The sequence below is a fragment of the Cyanistes caeruleus genome, chromosome 3 (assembly GCF_971803275.1).
Source record: "Cyanistes caeruleus chromosome 3, bCyaCae1.hap1.1, whole genome shotgun sequence".
Lineage (NCBI taxonomy): Eukaryota > Metazoa > Chordata > Aves > Passeriformes > Paridae > Cyanistes > Cyanistes caeruleus.
The window spans coordinates 3,856,743-3,881,355 of NC_141703.1; the positions used below are offsets into that span (position 1 = coordinate 3,856,743).

The window sequence follows — 24,613 nt, forward strand, 5'->3', positions numbered from 1 at the left end:
CACTGAGGGGTGGCGGAGGGGAAAGAATTTATTGTTCTGCATTTGTAACCACATTAGGGCTCCCAGCTCAGGCTGGGAGAGCCTGGATGCTACCATAATAGGGAAATAAATGATCATATATTAATCAAGCAGTCGAGGAGCGAGTCAGGAGGGCAGCTTGCTTCATGCACTGCTGAAATGCAGCTCCCTCCACAGCAAAGCTGGTTAAAGGCACAGCGTTTAACTGGGGAAATGAGAACTGGAAATGGCAGAGGAAATGAAAACTGTGTTGTAACAGTTCCCATTTGAAACTTGGCTGGGGCCTTGGGCATCGTGGGGAGCTGCAGAACGAGACTCCCACAGCTCTGGGCTGAATTTGTGAGGAGGATTTTGGCATCCTGACCTGGAGGAGAGGCTGAGTTGGGGCTGGGTGTGTTATCCTCACTGGTGGGCATCGTTCTGCAGGGACACAGGGACCTGACAGGAGCTGGGCTCGATGCTCCTTGTGGGTCCTTCCCAACTCGGGGAATTCTGTGATTCTCTGGCAGTGCCAGCAGTTGATCCCCAGCACCATTTCCTTTCAGCTCCCAGAGGCTGCCACTGAATTTGCCAGTTCAGCACCCCTCAGACAGCTTTAGCTGGTGAGAGATGAGATTATAGAGCTGAGATGGCTGGTTTTGTTTGCTGGGTTCCCAGTTAAACTTCCAGAAAGTTTGATCTCCATGTGGGAATGTGAATTAGGGCCTCTGGTTTCATTCCCAGCATGCCTCCCATGAATTATGTACCTACCTATGCATCAGTTATGAGTTTGTAAACCATTTTAAAAGGTTGGCAGTGATCCATTAATTACTTTGAAGATGAGGAATGATTGCTTAACTAATATTAGCATTTAAGGAAAAACAATATTTGTTTCTATATTAATTGTTGAGCAAAATCAATTCATCTGTAGTTGGCTACAGTCTACTTGAGAATGCTGGTTTTGTAAACTGAATTTTATTGCTATTCTTTTCTGTTCCATTATGTTACCCCAATGTACATATTTTTTGTGCTACTTCATTTATCTTATGTCAGAAATAATATTCCTGTTCTCGATCATTATTACAACTAGGAAAAAAAAAAAAAGATTAATCAGACATTTCAAAAGCCTCATGCTGAAATAACATTTTTAAAATTATAGAAGAACAACCATTATTTTCTGCAGCAAAACTAATTTTTCGAGTTCAAGATAGCAACACCATATTCTGAAAGTAAAGGTCAATTTGAAAAATAAAAGATTCTGGTTGCCTAATAAGGTCATGTTCTTTATACCAAATTGTAATTTACAGCTGAATCAAATGATATTAATTATTTCTGGCTTGCTTTGAGTGATATTCTGGGGCCAGTTGGTGTAGTTAAGATAAAAATAGCTGTTACATTTAGTCTTATCATTAATGATAACCTTTATTTTTTCCACATGGAGCTTTTGAAGTCTCAGGAGACTGCTGAGCTCCAGGGGTTGCTTTTCAATTTCAGTGATGGTTCTCTTGTGGATTTCCCATTTCCCCAGCATCTTCCACCTTTAAAAACCCGAAGACAAAAACCCCTTGTGTAAAGCTATATTTCCCCACCATCGAGTGCCTCTGTTCTGACAAAAAGAAGAAGGAGCCCTGGACTCGGGAAGGTGGCCCTGGAATGTCTGGGTTCCTTTTGGAGTGACGAAACAAGAACAGCTTCAGGGATAGAGTCCTTGTCACAAAACGAGCATCTCACCCTGCAGAACTTCTAATGAGCAGGAAGGAAAATTATTGTTGTTCCTCATTGAATTAGAGAAAAATTCTGTGCTTATTAATGAAAAAGCTGAGTATTTGTGGCCAATATAGCCGGTGGCCCCTGGGCTGGGTGAGGAATTGTGTGTCCAGCAGGAGCAGGGCAGGGATTGTCCCTCTGTGCTGGCTCTGAGAGGCCCCTCCAGGGCTGGCTCCAGTTGTGGCTGGTGCAGGAGAGCCCTGGAGGGGCTGGAGTGTGTCCAGGGCAGGGAACGGAGCTGGGAAGGGGCTGGAGCCCCAGGAGGGGCTGAGGGAGCTGGGAAAGGGGCTGAGCCTGGAGCAAAGGAGGCTCAGGGGGCCCTTGTGGCTCTGCACAAGTCCCTGGCAGGAGGGTGGGGGAGTTCTGCTGCCCCCAGCCCTGGGACCAGCCCAGGGAGCAGCTGGAGCTGCTGGAGAGAGCCCAGAGGAGGCTCCAGGATGAGCAGAGGGATGGAGCAGCTCTGCTGGCAGCAAAGGCTGGCACAGCTGCCATTGTTCAGCCTGGCCAGGAGAAGCTTTGGGCTGAGCTCAGGGTGGCCTTGCAGGGCCTGAAGGAGCTGGGAAGAGGGAGACAATTTCAAAGTACAAGAGGGAATGGCTTCCAACTGACACAGAGTAGGTTTAGGTCAGATATCAGAGGAAATCCTTTACTGTGCGCTTAGTAAGGAACTCTAACAGCTTGCCCCGAAATTTTTTGGATGCCCCATCCCTGGAAGTGTCCAAGGCCAGGTTGGACATCGGGACTTGGAGCAGCCTGGAGCAGTGGAAGGTGTCCCTGCTCATGGCAGGGGTGGCACTGGAGGATCTCCAAGGTCCCTTCCAACCCAGGCCATTCCATGATTCTGTAACTCCCCTAAAAATGAGACTCTTACTTCCTTACCTTCAAGGAGTTACAGAGAGGAAAGAATGGCCAACATCAGCTCTTGGCTTTTGAAACTATTGCTTGTGAGGAGTGTGTGTGAGAGGTGTGGCCTCCACACCTCTGAGCATCCATATGTTTTCTCCAGCTGTCTGGTTTCTCTGTGGAGTCTGGGCCGATAAAATGACTCTTCCCATCGCATAAAGATAATGCTCCACATGGATGTCAACATCCATGTGATTCCTGCCCATTTTGGTCCTCTTTAATTAGGGGCTTTTCTGCCTCATTGGACAGGCTGGTGTAATAGCTTGGGATAAAGATTGTCACAGCTTGAAAAATCTTTGGAGCAGTGGGAGGTAATGATCCTGCCTGAGGCAAAATAGCGCTTCTGGCCTGTTTCGGGGCACTGTGATTCTGTCCCACACTCCATTGAATCTTCTTTCCCAAACGCTGTATTTTTATGAGTGTATTTCATCTTTGGTCTGGTCCCATAACTCCTGTTAGATGTGAGCAGGGTGAGCAGGGGCAGAGGATGGCACCTGAGATGTGAAATGCCAGTCTGAGGCTTCAGCCCGTGTGATTTTTCATGCTGAATGGTTTTTCCAGAATGTGACGAGCAATTTCTGTTTCATCTGGAAGATGGGAATTTCTGAGACTAAAGACTGAGTCCCCTTTTCCACCCCAGCAATCTCTTCCCTTCCCTGAGCAGTTTTGGGCAGGACTGGTCTGTTTAGGCTGTGTTCAGATGTCACACAAGACTGCTTTAGACTTTCAGCCCATATGGAATAAGCAATGTTTCTTATTCCCAGCGTTGTCAGAATTCATTTTACTTCATAGTTGAAAAGTAAATGAAAGAAATAGCTGGAGGCAAACTTGTGAATAATTACATTTGCACCATATTTCTTCAGAGTTTGATGGGTAGATTTATGTGTAAGATTTTATTGTTTTCCTTCAGCTTCATTATCCATCCAGTGTTTGCCATGGATCACGAGGCGCTGTAGCAGATCATGGAGACAGCATTCTAATGCTGAGTGTTTCATCTGGAAAGGGAATACATAGATCTTTTTTCAGTTGCAGCAGCACAAGATGATGGGAGACTTGGAAAGCAGCTCATTAGTTGCTGCTTCAGGCTCTCCTGCTGGGATGAGTGCTGCCTGTGGTGAGGGAAAACCTGCACCCTAGAAATGTTCTCTGACTTCAGCCCTGCAGTGTGGCAGTGCTGGGGTGTGGGCTGCCCCTTGGCAGCAAGCAGTTGATGTTGTGTTCCAAGGAGTTTGTCCCACCACTGAGCAGATGTGCCTCAGCTGGCAGCAGAGCCAGTCCGTGGTTAAACACGTGATTTTGGAAAATTCATTGGGTAACAATCTTTTGTTGTAGCCGGCAAGTGCTGGCGTGGGATTGTTCACCTCCCCTGTTGGCAGGGACATGCACTGACTGCCCTGGTTTGTCAGGCTGTGTTCAGGAGAGTCTAGCAATCTTTCAGGGAAAATCTTTCAGGGAAAGCCTTGAAATAGCAGTGTTTAGTGGGAGGGTTTAGGGGCATTTATTTATTATGGTGAAAGCAGATCCCCCCACAAAAAGCAGAAAATGCAGGCCAGGGCTTATCAACCATCTCTGAATCCCATAGAATCACAAGAAGCTCCTGAGTTTAAGTCTGCTGACAGCAGTTTTGTTTTCCCTGGTTTTCTCATGGGGGTGGGTATAGCTCAGTGATCCTCAGATATCCATGTGGAAAGAATCATCATGTAATTTAGAAAGTGAAGATACCAACAGAAGGTTTTGTGTGGAAGAGGGTGGGGAGGGAATCCTGATCCACCTTTATTGCCACATAAAGGTAGCTTGGAAGAAGATGGTTTGTTATCAGAATGCTTGGCCCTCACCAGTAGGAATGAAAAAATCAAGTCCAAGAGTAAAACCTGTGCCAGTGCTTTCTTGTGCTGTGGCCTGCTGAGAGAGAGAATTTCCTGGGTTTTCACACAATTTCCAAGATAATTATCCCTTGTGAAAGGAGAACCAGGAGTGGGAGATGGTGCATGAAAGAGGAGCGTTTCTACGGGCTTGCTTTCATCTCTGTGCAGAAATTTAATGATTTGAGGACTCAAATCCAACAGCCTGCACGCTTGAGATATGTGAACAGCTACTGACAGGTAGAAGTTAGCGTGGCATGGGTGGATATGGAGCAGGAAGGATGCAAAAAGGCTTTTAGTCTTTTTATCAGTGCAGTGAGGTGATTTCTAGTCTGTGCCGGTCCTGAGCCCAGGCTGGGTTTTCATTTTAATTAATTGGTTAATTCTTAATTTGTAGAATCATAGAATGGTGTGGTTGGAAGGGACCTTAAAGATCACCTGGTTCCAGCTCCCCTGTCACGAGGGAGTTGGAACTCCTGCTCCTAACCACTAAAACCATGTCATTTGCAGGGTGTGCAAAATCACAAGGCTGCTTTTAGGAAAGCAGCTCAAGGTAAAAGCTAAAATTTTATTCCCTTAGACAAAACCCCAGCTGGCACCCCACTGAATTTTCTCTCCAGACAGTCCATCTGTTAAAGTATCTGTGTTGTGACAGGTATCAATAGAAAATGGTTTGGGGAGAACTCCAAGAAAATCCACTCCCAAAATTTGGGAAATACCCAATCCATGTCTTTTCAGATTTAACAGAGGACTTAAACTCTCTATGTATGTGCAAATATATATTTATTAATATATTCTCTGTGTATGCAAATGTGGATGGACCATACATGTATAAAAAAGTGAAATATGAGCATAGGGAGAAGGTAATTTTTACAGGTATGTCGATTACATTGTATATAGATAATGCATATGTTGCTTTATAATGTGTATTACGCACATTATATTTCCCTACTATATCCCTAATACTATATTATATATCCCTACAGCCAATTATTAATTTTTTCATTATTCATATAAATATCTTGGCCCTTTTGAATACTTCTAATTTCTTAATCACAAGTCTAAGTTGTGGCTGAAAATTTCTCGTCCTACCATTTCTCAGTGGTGATAGGAAAATAGAAATATAGGAAGAGTGCATATGGAATTTTGGTTTTGATGTCAACAACAGCAGGTCAGAAAAAAATAAAAGGAAGTCAAACCTTAAGACATTGTAAATTATTGTGTTACAGTTGATTTTTAAGGCAGTGATGAGGATACACATCAATCAAAGATTTAAGTGTCCTGGAAATTCTAGAGACAAATTACACTAAATGCTGCATTTTCTTAGGTCTTAACACGAGATTGCTGAGTCACTGTTGCAAGTTAAGATAGTGCTAAAACTTGGCTCTAATAGGAAATGAGCTGTACAAACCAGATTTCATCAAGAGATACAAACCCAATTGTGTCTACTCATCCACCCATCTGGTTTTCCCAACTGGCATTTCCAAAGGACAGTAATTAATACACTGAAAGGCTAAAATCTATGGATAGACTCCACTTTTACTGTTAGGTAGCCTTTAACCCATAAATACCAAATGAAAATCAGTTCCAGTTTTCCCTTGGCTGTGTCACTTGTGACCTTCACGTCCCTTTCCCCACGGAAGATAAACTGTAATTGTATTTCTGTAATTAGGGTGGTTGTATTGCTCCAATAGTTACACAAACCATGCAGATTCTTGGATTTAATGACGTGGTTCTGTGATTTAATGACATAAAGTTAATGGATTGATTTTCTTCCACAAAAATCGTTGTTTTGATAGCTTAGCTTTTCATTAGCCTGTAAAATAAAACTTGGTGAGCTCTCAAGCTGTTCTTTTCATCCAGATTTTCTCTTCCTTCTTCCATTTTCATCTCTCTTCATCTCTCATTGTTTACTAAACAATAATTTACTAATATATTTACTAAATAATAATGTTTGCTAATAAAATACTAAGCGAACATTTCTCTTAGGTTAGCATAGCTGCATTTATTTGGTTGTTGTAGTTAAAATAAAATCAATATGGAATATTGCATAACCTTCCCTTCAAATATTTTCTCAGTTTAAAGTGGACACAAAAACTGAGTTCTGAGTAAGAATGAGAAGTAAAGGCAAGAAATACTGCAGGACTCATGCTAAAAATCATGGAATGGCATCCCTGTTTTTTGTGCAGGACAGAGACAATGGGGGATAAATTTCATTTTAATAATACTTGGAAAGCGTTGCCTTTATTTGCATTTACGGTACTTGGGGATGAGCATCCTGGAGGTATTAATGGCAAGAGTTAAAAGCAAAGTGCTTCAAAATGGGTGAATTCCCCCAAGTAGAGCTCCCTGCAGGCTCCTGGCGTGACGTTCACACAGCAGTGACATAAATGAGTTTAACAACCAAGTCTGTGGTGAAAAACTCGCTGCTGTGACGAGGTTAGTGCTCCCACTGACTCACTCCAGACACTTTAGGGTTATCTTTGCAACCAGGGCAGGAAGTTTCTCAGGGCTGCACTTTTAACTTGTAGGTGGGTGAAGGAAAATTCAGCAGAGTCAGCTGGGTTGTCCATGTGGAGGCCAAATGCAGCTGAAGGGAAAGCTGAGGCCTGGGAATAAAGGAAGGCAAAGAGCCAAGGATCGAGGATGAAAGACAAGAGCAGAGCCTGGAGAGAAGTGAGGGAAGCAGCTCAGTGGTGGAGAGATTGGACATAAATGATTCAAAGGGAAAGAGCTGTGTGTGTTGGAAGGGATGAGGCAGGAAATGAGTGGAAAGGATGGAAATTAGCCTTAGGAAGTATTATCTCTTCCTCTCGTGTTGGAAGTGTGATAAGAATAGGGTCTTAATGCCTCTACTTCAAAGTATTTTAATCTGTCCTTTTTTTATTGAGTAAACATAGAATAATTTAGGTTGGAAAAGACTTTTAAGTTCTCCCTGCCAGGTGGTACAGAAGAGTCCCTGTGTCCCTCACCGTTGGCTCCCTGGGCTGGGGGGGACTTGCCCAGATGCTGGATGAGTGAAGAAAGAGAAAGAAGCAGAATTTTCCACCTGTGCTGTTTAGTGATTATCCCTGTCTGAAACACCTGTTGATGTTTTTGTTCTGTTTCCTTTGAGCAGATGGGCAAAAGAAGGTCCAGGAGGAGTTTGACATAGACATGGACGCGCCAGAGACAGAGCGGGCGGCCGTGGCAATACAGTCCCAGTTCAGAAAATTCCAGAAGAAAAAAGCGGGGTCCCAGTCCTAGTAGCTACCTCACAGCTCAAAACAAAGTAATCCTGAGATGATTTATCCAGAAGATCAGAAATAACACAAAGATGCATGTACAGAAATTATCAATATTTAAAACCCCATTGGCAGATAACAACCCATGAGCTTGTGTGCGACTTCATCCCAGATGTTTCACACCCATTACCCTCTGTAACTCACCATTTTACTTGATGTTGTAATAAAAAGTTAGGGTGAAGTAATTAAAGTGTCTGCCTTCATCTGTCTTTCCATATTAATCCAGCAAGTGCAGCGTTACAAATGAACCCAGCCCAGATGCCTGTTTCCCTCTCCACCTAAAGCTCAGAGTCGTAACAGCACCGTATGTCGCAGGGATTTTTGCTGAGGGATCAGATAGATGCATCCCAGCCCTGCTTCCCTCATTTGGAGAATTCCAGCTGCCAGCAAAATGTGAAAATAAAATGACTCGTAATGAGCTGAACGTAAAAACAACAACAAAAAGAAAGTTGCAGACAGAAGCTGGCATGAGGGGTGTAGGAAGCAGGGAGCAGTTAATTTTTGTCTTGAAAGTGTGTCAATAAAGTGGTTTGAGTGGGGAAATTGTGCCTGTCCTTCCTCTTTGCATGATAACATTCAGAGATCTTGGACCTCATTGACTGTTATGGAAAGAAAATAATAAACCAGACACAAAATACCTTTGGAAGTTTGGGATTGATTTTTGTCCGTAAAAATAGAAACTGACCGTCTAAACTCTAATTTCTTGATGCTGTTTTTCAGTCTACATAAGCAACAAGAGTTTCTGTGCCATCTCCATTTCCTTATTGTTTTCAGTATTTAAGGAGTAAATAACAGGTTTCCTGTGTCCATTTGCACTGTTGTGTGTTCAGCTTTGAGCCCCTTTATCACTCTGCTAGCCCAGCTTTGGATCAACAAAAAGCAGCTGCGACGTGTCTGAAATTGGGGAGTGAGTGGTGACAGCCTTGCCAGCCTTTCACTCCTCCAGGGGGGACAGAGCCAGGTGGCATTCCCAGCTCTGCCCAGGGGGATTCTTTTCTTCCTCTCCCACCTTCCACAGGAGTGTTTGATCACCAGGCAAGGGACAAATGCATCATTAGTCACCTTTAAACAGAAAGGCAGAGCAGGAGGCAGGAATAGAGGGAAAGGAGGGATCTCATGCCCTTCCCACAGGAGCCCATCAGGCAGCACTGCTGGAGAGGTGCAGAGCTGTGGAATTACAAGGAAAAAGGAAAAACCACCTGCAGGTTAAGGCACTTGTGATGCTGGGCATCATTTTAGTGGTGGTGCCAAGAGCTCAGACTCCGTGCTGGTTACGGGGAGCCCTCAGGGATGCTGAGCAGGAGAAATCCTGTGGGCAGTGAAGAAAGCATCTGCAGACATTGGTGAGGTGTTTGAGACTGGCTGGGAAATCACAGAGTGTTCTAGAACTCATTTTGTTCTAGAAACAAAACACCTAAAGCTGCCCAGATCCTGCCTGTGCCACTTCTGTCTGTGTCAGGTCCTAGGCATGACTTTCCCACTCATCACCTGCAAAGCCAGCGTCCTCCAAGCTCTAGCTCAGTGCTTTCATTATTTTTTTTATCAGCACTGTTCCTCTGCATTTAAGAACTTCACAAATCTCAAATAACAGCGCTGCTGTGCTCGAAGTGTGGCTCGTGGAGGCCCCAGTTCCCCCACTTGTCTTTCACAGCGACTGCTCACCATATAATAATAGCCTAAGCATAATAATCTAAAAATTGTAATGGCTTTGGATTGTTTTGGTGCCATTTTGTTTAGATGAACATACATTTGTAATAAAAGACTGCATTTGTGTTCTGCATTATGTCATTTGAAACAGCATGAGCTCTGTAATGGCTACTTAATTGAATAAAAACTATGGGTAAGCACTAGGCTTTTATATTTGATCTGACATTCCTTGGACTTAAATTTCCTACACAACAGGAATAATCATATGGTTGGGACACACAGAAAACGATTGCATTATTGAAGCCCAGCAACAGGGGCTGCTAGTAAATGAATTACAGCTCTTTCAGCAGCAGGGCTTTGCTTCAACATGCAGTTCAGAGTGCATCTTACAGACACAGCCCTAATGTACAGTGAAACACAACGAGGAAACAGTGATCTGGCATGAAATTTGGAATAATTGCAGTTGCCCCAACAGACAATTTCCTTTTTATGTAAATGTGTTTGCACACAGGTTCAGTTCATGCTCTTTCAAGAGCTTTCTTGCTCCTGAGTCGTGATCTTCACTCATCCTTTGCCCACATCCAAGGTGACAGCTGTTAATTTCTTTTCTTACCACTAACTCTCTCTTTTCAAAGACCTATCTGGGTTTGGCTGAGATGAGAAAAGGAGTTGGATTAAACCAGGATGGGTGAAAGACAATTAAATATTCCAGGGATAATGTGAGCCTTTTCCAGACACTCACTGAGCTCTGCCTAACTGTGAATAATGGAAAGAAAGATTTAAATTAGGGGGATATCTGTGCTGATGAAGTTCCCATAGGTAACATGGAAGAATATTCAGAGCAGTAGATTTTGCAGGAAATGGGTTCTGGCTCCTGCCACCAACACCCACACCCTCCCTGGACACATCCATGCTGCCTCTGCTCCAAATTGCTGCCAGATTATCCCAGAGGAGAAAAACCTACAGCTGAGTGATCAGAACAATTGCCTGAGCCTTTGAAATCCTTAGTTCACATCGTTGCCTGGGCTGTAAAATAACCTGTGGAAGTAAACACAGAGGAGAACAAAAGGAGGAACCAAAAGCCATCAAAAAGCACAGGAGTGCCCACACAAGGAAAACAGCAAAGAATGTGGAGTCTATCAAGTTAAAGACAGAAAAGTAAACCACAGCCAGACCTGTGGGGGAAGTGGGGAAGTGGAGGTTTCACAGAAAGTAGAAATGAGTCTTGGATTAATGCCCAGAGCAGAGGCTCCCACAACTCAGAGTTTGGAGCAACCTGGCAAAATCACAGGATCATAGAATTGAGCCATGGAATGGGTTGGGTTGGATGGGTTCTTAAAAATCATCTCTTTCTAACCTTCTCTTCTATAGGAAGGGAACATCCACTGTCCCAGGAGCTCCAAGCCCCAGTGTGCAACCTGGCCTTGGGCACTGCCAGGGATCCAGGGGCAGCCCCAGCTGCTCTGGGCACTCTGTGTCAAGGCCTGCCCACCCTGCCAGGGAGGAATTCCTGCCCAATATCCCATCTGAACTGACCCTCTTAAGTAATTAACAAATTAATGCAAATAAATCACCAGGGCTGCACGAGGTTCACCCATGGCCTGTGGAGGAGCTCAGGTGCACAACACCTGCCTTGTTCAAACCATTGCTCCCACTGGCCTCAGCTCCTGGGAAAATTAACAACTTGTTTTAGAAATGTTACTTAGATGGAAAATGTCACTTAGCAGAATTCAGAGATTTCCCAAGAGCAGCTTCACTAGGAGCCTTGAGAGAGAAACAATATGATATAACACAGCCATGATACATCACCACCGGCCCCACGGCAGCTGTGCTTCCCAAACCTGCTGCTGGGGGAGATGACAGGAGGGAAATGGTAACCCAGGGGCACCTGGGTTTTCCAGAAGTTTCAACAGGACTGCCTTGAGTGCCTCTTAGAGGAGCTGAGGTTGGGGAGAAAAGGGTCCCAGAGAAGAAGAAGTAAGGTGATAATTTGTTATATGGGCTCCTCAGGGTAGTGATCACATCCCCAAGGCTGCCAGAACTCCAGGAGTGTTTGGAAAACGCTCTCAGGTACAGGGTGGGATTTTGGGATGTCTGTGCAGGGCCAGGAGTTGGACTTTGATGATCCCTGTGGGTCCCTTCCCACTCAGGATATTCCATGGTTCTGTAATTCTTTATTCAATATTAGCCCTAGATAAGTGCTCAAAGCCTGATGGGAAAAAAGCAGAGTGTACTATCAATATGATGAAGTTAATATTTAGACATCTATCTCCTGGAAGCATTTAAATGCAAATATCCTTCTCAATCTGAAAACAGCAGAAATCCCTTGTATTGGTTTATATGATCAAGAAAATCTTCAGAGTGGAAAGATCCAGGAGCTTCCCCTCAAAAGAGAAGCTGTGCCATTTCTAATCCCTTAAAGTCTAGTCACGAATGGGTTATTTAGCTCAATTCTTAAATTAAGGCAGTGCATTTTTTTTTTCTGTTTTTTTTTTTTTTAAATCCCTAAACTCTCCCTGACAGATGGTCTCCTGCCTTTTAGTATCTCTAGTGATGGTAAGGCTAAAACCTTCCTTGGCAGCTTGTTCCATGGCTGAACTTTTCTTAAAGCTATAAAGGTTGGTTCATACTTAAAACCTAAATCCTCCCTCCTGCCATTTAGATTAATTTGTTCCAGTCCAGCTATACCCAGTTTCCCTAATCTTATCTTGTAGGTCTCCTTTTCAACCCTTTTCATTCTTTTTTTGTTACTCTCCCTTGAACTCTGCCAATTTATCTGTGTGCCTGGGATGGAATGCAGCCATCCAGATGAAATGTACCCAGTGCCAGGCACAGCAGCATCATTATCTCCACTATTTTACAAGTGACGAGCCCCTCACCACAAATTTACACAGCTTTTGGCATTCTTTTTTTTTTTTTATTTTGTGACAGCGTTATTTTGTAGTCAGAACATCATTTCCCAAGAATATGGAGCTGCTCTGTGATCTCTATGGCTGCTCAGGATTTCACTTTTTTTTTTTTTTTTCCTGCAAAAGACTACTCTGGCTGTAAAACATCTTTTTTTAAAAAAAATTTATGATCCCCCTGCACCTCTACAATACAACACAGAAATCTGGGTAAATGTCTTTATCTGCAGCACTTTTTCCTTCAAATAAGGCAGGGATTGTAATAGTTTCAATTCTTTTTTTTTCTGTGCTTTCCCATTTTCTGTTACTAAATAATTACAGTCAGGTGCAGAGGCTTCAGTGATCTCTAAATCAACCTTTTTTTGGAAACTCAGAAAAGGTTTCAATGACTTCCTATTTTATTCTGAAAAGTTAACTTGCCTTTACTGCTGATGACTAATTATTTGATAAGAAAAGTCTTCATATCCAAGGCTAAAAATAGCTTCTGAAATGAGCCTGAGGACTCTTGTCCCTTCTCAGTGTGTTGTGATTTAATGATCTTTCCACAAAGGCCAAACTGATACTATTATTCACATTCAGTGGTAGTTTCCAGCAAGAATATTCCTGCAGAAATCTTGAGGACTAATGTGACAAAGGGAGGGGGTGTGAGCACATGATCTGTTGGCCTCATCAAGTACACAAAGTACAGTGACTTTCTGTGCTTGGTTTGCAGATCTTGGCAAAATTATATCCCTCTACGCCTTGAGCTGTTGTAATTTCTTGTTGGGAGCCAAGCCTGTACCTAATAGAGTGAATTATTGAAAAAAGAACGAAAAAAACCTGCAGAAGATGATGGCAATGATTAATAACAGAAACAATAATTACTACAGCAAGGGGAAAATTGTCAGGTTTCCAGAGGACAGGCATCACAAGAACAGCTGGTGACAGGACAAGGGGGAATGGCTTCAAAGTGAAAGACAGCAGCTTTGGATTGGATATTAGGAAAAAATTGTTCCCTGGGCAGGCTCTGGCTGCCCCTGGGTCCCTGGCAGTGGCCAAGGCAAGGCTGGATGGGTTTGGAGCAGCCTGGGACAGTGGGAGGTGTCCCTGCCATGGCTGGGCTGGAATTACACGATCTTTAAGATCCCTTCCAAGCCAAGCCATGATCTCTCCAAAACACGTTTAGTTCAGACCACACACACCAGCCACGCTGACCCTTTTCTCTGTGTGGCATGGGCAGGGCTGTCACCCTCCTCCTGCTGGGACCAAAACCAGCTGTAGTGGCAGCAAATTGTCCCCTCTGGCACCAGGGACATTTCTGGGCACATCCCAATTTCCATCCCATTGCAGTGTCCAGTCTGAGTTAAGATCTCGTGGGGATGTAGCAGAGCCCTTCAGGCACTCTGAGGTTTGTGTCAAGTCTCTCATTTATCAGGTGTTTTGACAAAACTCAGACCAGTCCTGCAAACCTTGAGGTGGAGCCTTTTAGGGCCTGATGGGGGCACGTACCTGCCCTAGTGGTGATAAATTCTGAGAACAGGCAAATCTCATTGCCAAAACACCAGCAAAAAAGGCCAAAATAGGCATCAGCATTAAAGCCTTGAGCTCTAATGGAGCCACCACCCTCCCAAAGGGTAGAGGATGGAGCAGTGGGAGATGGCAGCAGAGCCTGGGAGCAGGGAAGGGGATTCCTGCAGTGAAAAGGGTTTTGGGGAAGGTGAAGGGGACAGGTGTAATAACAGCACTTCGAGGGGAGGCACAGGGTGTGGGCAGAGAGCGCTGGCAGGAAGGGAGGGAGGAGAGGGAAGGGTGGCAGGGATGGGAGGTGATTGTGTCCCACTCACTCTCGTGCTTGGTGGGGTGGATTCCAGACTTAACTTCCCAAATTTCCCCTGGAGTTATGTAAAACCAGGCCACGTGGTGCTGTCTTCAGGGATACCTGGGCAGCAGGGCTGAGGTATCACAGCGTGCCCAGGTTATGCAAGGCAGCTGACAGGCAGCTGAGGATCACAGCTGTGCAGTGCAAATTCTGGCAGAGTTAAAAATAAAAGCCTCAGTGTTTGATCAGTCAGCCTGTAGTTTGCCCTCTAGACTTCCCCCTGACATATGGTGCCTCTGGAGAGCACCCAAACCACCTCCTGCATCCAGGGCTTAAAAAGTGGATGGGGAGACATCATCTGTGGAGACATTAAAATCATTGTTCGCGGGGAAAGCAATTTTATTCCGCTGGAATTGTTGTGCCATCAATGTTCCCCTGTTCACAAAGGCCTTTTCTTTACAAAGGATAAGCTGAGGCAATCAATTGGTTTTATCTGGTAAACGAAAATGAATAAAATGCAATTTGGATGTAGGTAAACAGAGAAGTCATTTTCCACTCAGCATTAGCTCACATCTCAATGGACATTAGCCCTGGCTTTATTGAAAGACAGGTTATTGCCTGGGACATTGGGATTTTAGTGGAATGGAACACAAACTCCAGTTTATTGACATCTGCTGCATAGCAAAAAGATGGATGATTAGCTCCTCTATTTCTGCTCTTTTTCAGAACTGCTGTGTGGATGCCCACAAGGGGAAAGCTTGGATTACACATCATATTCTTCATACTTTTATACAGAAGAAGTTAATGGTCCTTTCATAGAAGCACTTTCCATTAATACAAGTTTTCTTGGCACCAGAGAGCTACCTGCTATTGCTTCATTCTCACAGATGTACATGACTTAGTGCCTGTCATCTGAATTAAAAGTCCATTATCTTGATTCTGTTCTGCACATTGAAATTGTAATCCTGCATGCTTTGTAGTCAATAGGACTAATTTTCAATAGTATTTTTAGTTTAGAGCTGCCAAAGCTTCAAGGACTAGCAACAAAGCAGAAAGTAAAAGTAAAAAGAATAAAGGAAATCCTGAAAGTATCCAGCGAGGAGGGGAAATTCTCTCTATGACTTTTTCTTTTTCTTTTTTTTAAATTTTTTTTTTTTTGCCTGCACAGAAACAGATTATTCTCCTTTGAGGAAACAAACCCCCAAATAATAAACATCCCTTTTTCATCTGCACAGCATTTCCTTCAGTGCTAGTGCAGTCAGAGCTCGGGCTTGCGTGCACAGCTGCTTCCCTGGGTGCACCAGCATGACATAAACCTTGCTCCTGCCCTTGATTTTGATTTTCCTCAGGTGCCACCTCGCTGCAGGGCTGCAGCACGAGGGAGGATGTGCTCCATAAAGGTGAGATACAGCTCCTAGAGCTGCTTCCCTGCTCCTGGAAGTTATCACCTCAGAATTTATCACGCCGAGCGAGAGCTGCAGCTCAGCCTCCCTTGCTGGGGAGGGCAGAGGGCTTCAGGATGTGCCAGGGGAGGTTCAGGCTGGGCATCAGGAGGAATTTCCTCTGAAATTCAGGTCTTCCAACTGAAGGGACTGTTAAACATTGAGACAGATGTGCAGGGTGGCAGTGGAGTCCCCATCCCTGGAGGTGTCCAAGGATGTGGCACTCAGGGCAGGTTACAGGGTGGGGATGGGTCACAGGTTGGACTCAATCTTGGAAACGTTTCCAGCCTTGCTGATTCTGGGATTCTGTGACTCTGCAGGCACAGGGGGACAGCCCTTGGGCTGCTTTGGTGAGCTTTGTCATCTTCCCACCCAGCCAGACCTGAGTGACATTGTAATATATTGATACAAAACAGGTCACCCTCTGTGTGTGTGGATCCTCTGCTTCATCCAAAGGGATCATTCATCAGGAAACCTTGAAGACATCCCCTCCTTGCCACTTCTGGAGTGTCCTTCTCCCTCTCTGCCTTGGAAAGAGCTGACAATATGCAGGTGATGGATCTGGGACTTGCAAAACGCCACTGAAAAATGTCTTGCAGCTCAGGAATATAAAACCACACGGCCAAGGAGGACTCATGTACACAGAAAGTTTGGTTTCTCAGCTCTTCCAGGCTTTCAGAGCATGCCTTAGCTCTCATGGCATGAGCAGGCACGCACTTGGCTTGCTTGTTCTTTGTCCTAGCAACCGAATTTCACTCTCAATTTTCCTGCCAAAGCATTCCCAGCTGAAAAGCTTTCTCCTGATACACCACATAAGGCTCGATTAGGTTGCTGGAGTCAACATTAGTATTTTTAGACAATGGTCCACAGCCTCTGATGCAAATCAACTTTAAAAGGTTACTTTTGTTTGTGTGCTTTAGGCTATTCTGTTCCCTCCTGTAACTCCCTTTTCCTGTGCTCTGTCAGCAGCGATATTCTTTAGGTGAGATGATTAGTCAAAGCCACTTAATTCCTTTTGCCTGCCTCTTCTCTGACATAAAACCTGTTGATTCACACTGAAAAAAGCCATCAGGTCTGTTGGCTGTTAGAAACTTTTGTATTTGTGTGCCTAGGAGTTTAGTATTGTTTAAAAATCTAATTTCCAGTCTAATTTCTTAAAAAAACCCCAAAAAATAACAAAAAACCCAATCATTTTTGTTTTCCCCTTAAAATACCAGCCAAATTAAAACAAAAGCAAGACTTGCCCAGCTTATGTAAAGCTGGATTGCACTTCAGACTGTATTTTTGTGCATTATTGAGTTTACTAAAGTCTCAGGGGATGAAATTTGCAAAAGCAAGTACCATTTAAAGCCATTGGCACTCGTGCACTTTAATCCCCTGGGTGCTTTTGCAAATCTTTCACAGTCTGTGTAAATGTGCCATATCCAACTGCAGCAAGTGATGGATGAGGCTTCTGCCAAGCAGGGAGATTTAGCAGAGCCTCTCTTCCTCGTGCCTTTCACTGTTATTAACAAGCTCTCACCTAGAGTGAAATAAATCTGACTTAATTTGCACCAGCTTCCACTTATTAGCCATCCATCTGTAAATATAGCTGCAGTGACATCTGATTGTTTTTTGATTTGTCTGTGGAATCAGAAACAAAGCCAAACAAATTCTGTCTGGTTGCATATCAGCATCTCTTATCTGCTGTGCAGGAACTGCCTGCAGAGAGAGTTTGGAGGAACTCTGGAGGAACAGGACCTTTTCCTGGTGCTGAAATTCCCCTTTTTTGACAGAAAACCAAGCTGACCCACTATATAGGCACTTCTCAGGATTTAATCTGAGATTTTTCCAACCCTTGGAAGTGTCCAGCCTTCTGCAGCAAAATCACCTCAGTTTGGTGAGGTGGAGAGGAGTTTATCCCATTTCCAGATCCAATTCACTGCTCCTTCCTGATTTATATCGAGCATCCACATTCACTGCAGCAGGGTTTGTGTTAGAAATGCTCATGTGATACCAGAGGTAAAGAGTTAATAGACTGGAAAGTCACAGTAAAGGACAAACAAAAAATCCCTCAGTGACAGGTGTTGGAGGTGCAATCCTTGCAAGGCAGTTTTCACCAAAGTTGGGGAAAAAAAATGAGGAATTAGTAAATGATGCTGAAGACATCACTTTTAATGAGGATGTGAGGCTGGATTATATAACCCAGGGTATTTATGACTTCACGGCAATTTAGGGATTTTCACTCTGCAGTGAAAAATTAGTTGGGAATCATAATTGAGAAACTGACAATTTTTACAGGATCCTTCTTCCTCTAAAAGAAAGAAAAAGAGCTCATTGCCACAGCCTGACACTGACACAGCCTGATCACTCCTCTGATTAACTAAGGCCAGATATTTCAGAGAAATCTGTTTCTCGCCTACGTACAGTCAACCAAGTTAATTGATCTAAGAGAGATTTCTTTCTAAATAGCCTGTTCAGCAGAATAACTCTGTTATTCTCCCTCTTAGTGCAACATGAGAGAGTCTGGATGCAGCTGAAGTTTTAGAAAAGCTCACTGCACCTCTGCTAGCTTACCTTGGTAAGAGCTGCATTGCTAAAATAAGGAGCACATTGCAGTCTCTGGGGTTAAAAGTTCTTTTTCTCTCTTTTTTTCCCCATTGTTTGTGGGTTTTTCTATTTATTTATTTTTATTTTTTGCTTACTTGTTTCAAGAGTCAGGTAGTTTCTCCTATTAAAAAATGAGAAGCTGACTTTTAAAACTTTGTTGAGGTGTTGATGGAAAAATCTTTGTTCTTCCTGTACAAAATTGAAGTAGTTGGGATTATTTTTCTGGACACTGGGCTGTGCCCCTTGTCTTTTATCTTGGAACTGTGCACTTGGTGAAGTCAGAGTGAGGAGGAAAACAGGGGTAATACCTTTCCTTAGCTGTGGTATTTAACTTCAGACCTGGCAGGATTATCTAGTTAAGCTCATTAACTGAACTGGCACTCAAAGCACAGGTTATTTTCAGCTCTTTTTTTCTGGACAATCAATCAATTAAAGACGATGCCAGCTCTGAGATATGAAGGTATGAGGTGAGTTTTTGGCCAGGGCATCCAATTGTTGTGTTTAGCTCCAGATATTGCCTGTGTGGGCACAAACACATGGACATTTAAAGAATTCTGAGAGATAAAAGCATTTTGATTTGGTTTTTTGATTCAGGTCAAGTTTTAGGGAAACTAAGAGAGCTTCTGCCTTTCTTGGATGAAAAATAGTGTGGAGTATGTTTCCCTTAGCATCCCAAGATGATCTTTTTTTCCTGAATTTTCCCGTGGCAGTGGCATCTAAAAGTCAGTTATCAAAACTTAACTTTCTTGTCTGAGATATTATGTAAGTTCAGTGAAGCTGTGATGCGTATTTGTATTTCATAATCATTTCTTGAAACTTCTTTGCATGTGTGAGCGAAGCCTAAGCCTTAAGGGATTTAATATTTAGCATATTTCTGCAATCTGGCAAGGTCATCTTTCTGCTGATATATTTGAGTTAGGAATTTACACAGCAAATGCCATAACTATTAAATGTGAGAGAAAGCCGGAGTCCTGAAAAAATTAAGACGTTTGAAAATAGAACCTGACCTTCTCTAATACAGGATTCCTGATGCCCTCCCCACACCCTTTACTTAATATTTCAGTTCCCATCACACATGGTACAAACAAACATAAATCAATCAGGAGTTTTCCCCCGTTTGCAGACGTCAACAGATTTCAAAGTGACCTTTTTTCCTTCCTTCAAAAACTACTTCGAACTGGGAATGAAACTTTCCCTCCCAGAAATCAAAATGTGAATCCAGCTCCTGGAGAACAAATGTGTGGCAGTGAATTAAAGAAGTGTATGCATTTTTTTTTGGGAGAAGTTTTACTCTTCTGAACTTTTCAGCTGTACTTTGTTGTAATTTAACCTTCAGCTAACGCTCTGTGTCAAACCTCAGCACGTACAAGATGAGATTGTTCTAATTATAAGATTATCATAATTTTTAGTATTAAAAAAACTGCATTTGCCCATCTGCATCTTCACTGTCTTTAAGATGCTTAAGAGTCACAACTTAGCAAATATAAATTAACGTTAAAGAGTAATTTGCAGAACATTCCCATTTTCTCTGTGCCCTCCTGAGCCCTCTGTGCCTCAAAGTTTCCACCTTGTCAAGGCTGACAGGAGCAATCTGCTGGCAGGGAGGGAAACGTGACAGAAACCTCCTGTCCTGTCTTCTTTAAAAGTTCAACTCCTGTCTTGGAGAGAGCGTGGTTGCTGTTCCTGAGCTAAACAAGCACTCAGTAATTCCCTGTTCCATTTGAAGGCTCAGGCATCTCTTCAAAAGTTGACTTTAGTGCTGCCAGCTGCACATCAGCACATGAGGCCACACCAGGACAGTTTTATGGTGCCACAGTGTTTGTGTTTGCAAACTTCAGTCTTGGAAATATTTCTGCAAACCTGTTCCCCTCTGAAATAATTGTGCACCAAACTCTGGGAACGTTTTGATGTGGTTTTAACTCGAGTCAGCAGTGACCACACCAACCCAAGCTCCACTCTCCTCAACAAGTCTTTGTTACCTTCCTCAGCAAGGAATGCACTTCTTACCAAGGTTCTTTTTTTTTTTTTAGGGTGTGCAAATTCTTGGAAAACAGCCTTTTGTCGCTGTCTAATGAAAAGATGAGATCAAAGCTGGACAGCACCTGCTGTATTTTTGATGGTACAGCTCTGGTGTTGCCTGCTGCATTCCCACATTTCCAGGCAACCAAAGTGGATTTTAGATTGTTCTCCCAAGCTCTGCAGGCTGGCAATCAGCCCCTCCAGGGCAGCCAAGAGCTGTCAGTGGCTTTAGCTGGAGCTGAATCTCAGGGCTGCTCTCTGCCCTGCCTTGCAAACCTCTCCATTTGCAGGAACTGCACAGCCCCTTCTCCTTTCTGGAGCTGCTGCTTGCCTCACTGATGGGCCATTTCTGCTTCTAAAAGCCATGATCAAATGTTATTTTATTATAATGTTAAATGTTATTGCAATGATCAAAGTTACTTTTACAGTCACAGCACAGGAAAGGATGTAGCTTGACCAGCTGACATAAATAAATAAGTTCTAGCTTCAAAATTAGAATGTGGTTGTGCTGACTGCTCTGCATCCCTTGTGTGCTGGACTAACAAGTGGCTCCAGATGCTTTGCCACATACAGCGAGTATTTATTGCCTGAAAAAAAATAAAAATAAAAAATTATGGGATAAATTGATCATCAAACAGCAAGCCACAGTAAAATGCCAGAGCAATCCTAGCCTGGCCTGCCAGGATAAAGCTGGCAGGTGCTTGAGCAAACTGCAATCTTCTGGAACATGATTAAAATGTTTGCTCTTTGGAGTTGCAGTCTTCATGGTGCCTGAAGGCATATTTATATAAATTAATGGAAATACTGACGATTCTTTGGTGGCAATATGTAAAATTTTTGTGATAGCATCCTAGAATTTGATCTCAAGCAATGACCTCATTTTGGGGGAAACAAAGCAGCATGTGGTGGCCAGCTCAGACATTTGGGAGGTGGAGAGAAACATTTTGCAAGGACATTTAGTGGCAGAACGAAGGGAAATTGCTTTAGACTGAAAGAGGGCAGGTTTAATGGGATATTAGGAAGAAATTCTCTGTAAGAGTGGGCAGGCCCTGGCACAGGGTGCCCAGAGCAGCTGGGGCTGCCCCTGGATCCCTGGCAGTGCCCAAGGCCAGGCTGGACATTGGGAGCTCCTGGGACAGTGGGAGGTGTCCCTGCCATGGCAGGGCTGGCACTGGGTGAGCTTTAAGGTCCTTCCAGCCCAACCCATCCCACGATTTGAGGGAGGTGGGGGAAGCTCTCACATCACTCTCTGGCTCATCCCAGGTCCCTGCTCCTCTCTGGCTGTTCCAGTGCCCCACCAGCCCCAGGCTCAGCAGCAGGGCAGGGACCCCAGGGGCCATAAACCCACCACCCCTGGCCCCTGCTCCCTTCTGCCTGAGCCAAACTTCATTCCTGTTCACCTGAAGTTAAACCTGGGGCAGGAAATCTGCTTCAAGCACGGCAGAAAACAGCTCTCCTTCTTTATCCCAGTCTGCAGCTCCAGTACACGATTCCTGGGGAAGCATAGGGTTCACCTATGTTAATAACTCAGTTTTTAGCTTTTCCTTTGCTGTAGTACCTCTTTAGTTCAAATACTTGTGGTAATCCATGTTTCTCAGGGAGGAAAAAGAAAAAGTGGCAATTTGATATAAAATTCCACACATTTGATACAGCAATTCCACACAGTTTGGACTTTGATAAAGGTGAGATTTTATCCTTTTCTCCTTCTCACCTCATCCAATTCCCATCCCTGCTCAGCTTTTGGCACCGTTTTGTCCTGCCAGAAGAGTTCCTCCATCCCTTTTCTGCCTTCTGCCAGCTCTGCACTGTCCCTTCCTTTCCGTGGCACATATTGATAAAGTCATGACATTATTTACTGAGCAAAATCATGTTTATGTCAGGTGATTTCCAGAAAAACAACTTTCTATCTAGCAAGTGTTCTTCTGCCACATATGTCCCTGCCTGTTTGAGACTCCAGGAAACCAGCCCAAGGCAGTGATTAAAATCCTAATTCAGCTGTAATTTATGTCTGCATCTCCAGGTACTTAAAAGCAATTTTTCCTTCCATCAGCTGTGGAAGGAGTAGGGTGACAGGAGAAAACATAGATGCCTCTTCTGAATTTCACCAAAAATCCTGACAGAGGTTGTCTCGCCCTCCTTGCAGCCGCTGTTTCACACGAGCTGTTTGCTGAAGGACAAGCAGAAGGAAAATCCCTTAATTGCAATCCACACTGGCTGGTTTCTGTCAGCAAAGCTCCATCACTGCAGGCAGCACCCAGGGAGGGGACCTGCTGCATTCCCAGCTGTTCAGCTGCTCCTTCCATCAGCTTGTTAGCAAGGTTCCTTTGACATCCACACCCCGTTTTGCCTTCCTTTGTTCTGTTTTATGGAATGAGGGAATCATGGAATGGTTTGGGTTGGAAGGGACCTTAAAGATGGTCTTGTTCCATCCCAGCCATGGCAGGGCCACCTCCCACTGTCCCAGGAGCTCCCAATGTCCAGCCTGGCCTTGGGCACTGCCAGGGATCCAGGGGCAGCCCCAGCTGCTCTGGCAATTCCATCCCAGCCCCTGCCCACCCTGCCAGGGAACAATTCCTGCCCAAGATGCCAAGATCCAGCCCTGCCCTCTGCCCCTGGCAGCCATTCCCTGGCTCCTGGCCCTGCAGCCCTTGGCAATTGTCTCTCTCCAGCTTTCCTGGGGCTCCTTCAGGCCCTGCAAGGCCACCCTGAGCTCAGCCCAAAGCTTCTCCTGGCCAGGCTGAACAATGGCAGCTGGGCCAGCCTTTGCTGCCAGCAGAGCTGCTCCATCCCTCTGCTCATCCTGGAGCCTCCTCTGGGCTCTCTCCAGCAGCTCCAGCTGCTCCCTGGGCTGGTCCCAGGGCTGGGGCAGCTCTGCAGGTGGGGTCTCACCTCAGGGGGCTCGGGAACACAATCCCCCCTTCACTTGCTGGTTACACTGGGATGAGCCCAGGACATGGGGCTTTCTGGGCTGGGACATGAGCGGCCTCTAACCCCCCAGCACCTCCAAGTCCTTCCTGGCAGGGCTGCTTTGATTTTGATTTTTGATTTTGTCCTCCCCAGCCCGCGCTGATGCTGGGTGTTGCCCCAATCCAGCTGCAGCACCTTACACCAGCTCCTGAAACCTCACAAAATCCCCATGGACCCACTGATTTGCCACCTTTAACCCTCTCTTGGAGGCTGAGACCCTCTCTGAGCGTGCTGAAGGCTCTGGGGAGCCCTGCCAGGAGAGGGGAGTGACGGCAGGGCCTGGTGAGAAGCGGCCCTCAGCCCTCAGCCACCCTTCTGTCCACATAAACAGGAAACTTCTCACAACCCGGCCTTGTTTATTGCCTGAGCTAGCTAAAGGCCACGAGATGCTAATGTTAACGCTACGAGCACATTACTGCCTCTTTAATTTATTTCAGCCATCTCCCGTGGATGGCATTTGGATAAGCTAAACTGCCAGTTGAACTGAATTTGTTGTGCAGCTCGACGTAAAAACCATGCTGGAAATAGATCTGTATTCAGAGGCATCTAATTAGGAAAGCATCATGATAGTCAATGCAAATGTTTTCCAAGGCTCTGCATCTGTGCATCAGTTGTGCACTGAGGTTGCAATAGCCATTTTCCAAGCCTTAAAAGCCATCATCTAAAGAGGAGAGCGCACACTTCCAGCCTGCCTTGGTGAAGGAAAGAGCAAACCTCGTGTTTCAGTGCTTCAGCATCCATGTGTAAACTTCCTCAGCACAATCAGGGGGAAAAGAAGGAGGAAATGTGAAGGAGAATTTGCAGGGTGTGCCAGGGGTCTGTGCAATGTTTATTAGCTGAGAGCTGTGCTTTACAAATGCCCAGAGCCTTCGGCTGCACACAAACACTGTTGGATATGCAAGGGTACAACCCAAATGTATCATTTTTGCAGACCAAAATGCTTTGAATTGGTCTGAGGACGCTGACCTGGGCTCCCCTCTTCTTATTTCTTGTTTTAACAGTGGTTTTTGTATTACAGGACACACGGACATGTGAATATAAATACTCATATATGTGTATACAGATGTATGGAATCATGGAATGGCTTGGGTTGGAAAAGACCTTAAATATCATCCAATTCTGTGGGCAGGGACAGCTTCCACTACCCCAGGGTGTTCCAAGCCCTGTCCAACCTGGCCCTGGACACTTCCAGGGATGGGGCAGCCACAAGTTTTTTGTGCCAGGGCCTCACCACCCTCACAGGGAACAATTTTTTTTACCAATATCCCACCTAACCCAACTCTCTTTCAGTCTGAAGTCATTCCTGTCACTCCATCCCTTGTAAATAATCCCTCTCCGTCTTTCCTGCATCTTTCTTGTTTCTTGGCAGGAATTTCTCAAGTTTTTCATGAAAGCATTTTAAAATACTTTGAAAGCATCATAAGTGCAGTAG

The 24,613-nt window shown here is 44.5% G+C and overlaps 1 protein-coding gene across 1 annotated transcript in view; it reads left to right on the forward strand.

Moving 5' to 3' along the window:
• The window catches only part of PCP4 (Purkinje cell protein 4), a 47,552-nt gene extending 39,102 nt beyond the window's left edge, over positions 1-8,450 (forward strand). Inside the window, exon 3 of the mRNA XM_023926670.2 lies at positions 7,648-8,450. Coding sequence (XP_023782438.2) covers positions 7,648-7,775 — 128 coding nt within the window. The 3' untranslated portion in view covers positions 7,776-8,450. The remainder of the gene's footprint in view (positions 1-7,647) is intronic.
• The last annotated feature ends 16,163 nt before the right edge of the window (positions 8,451-24,613 follow it).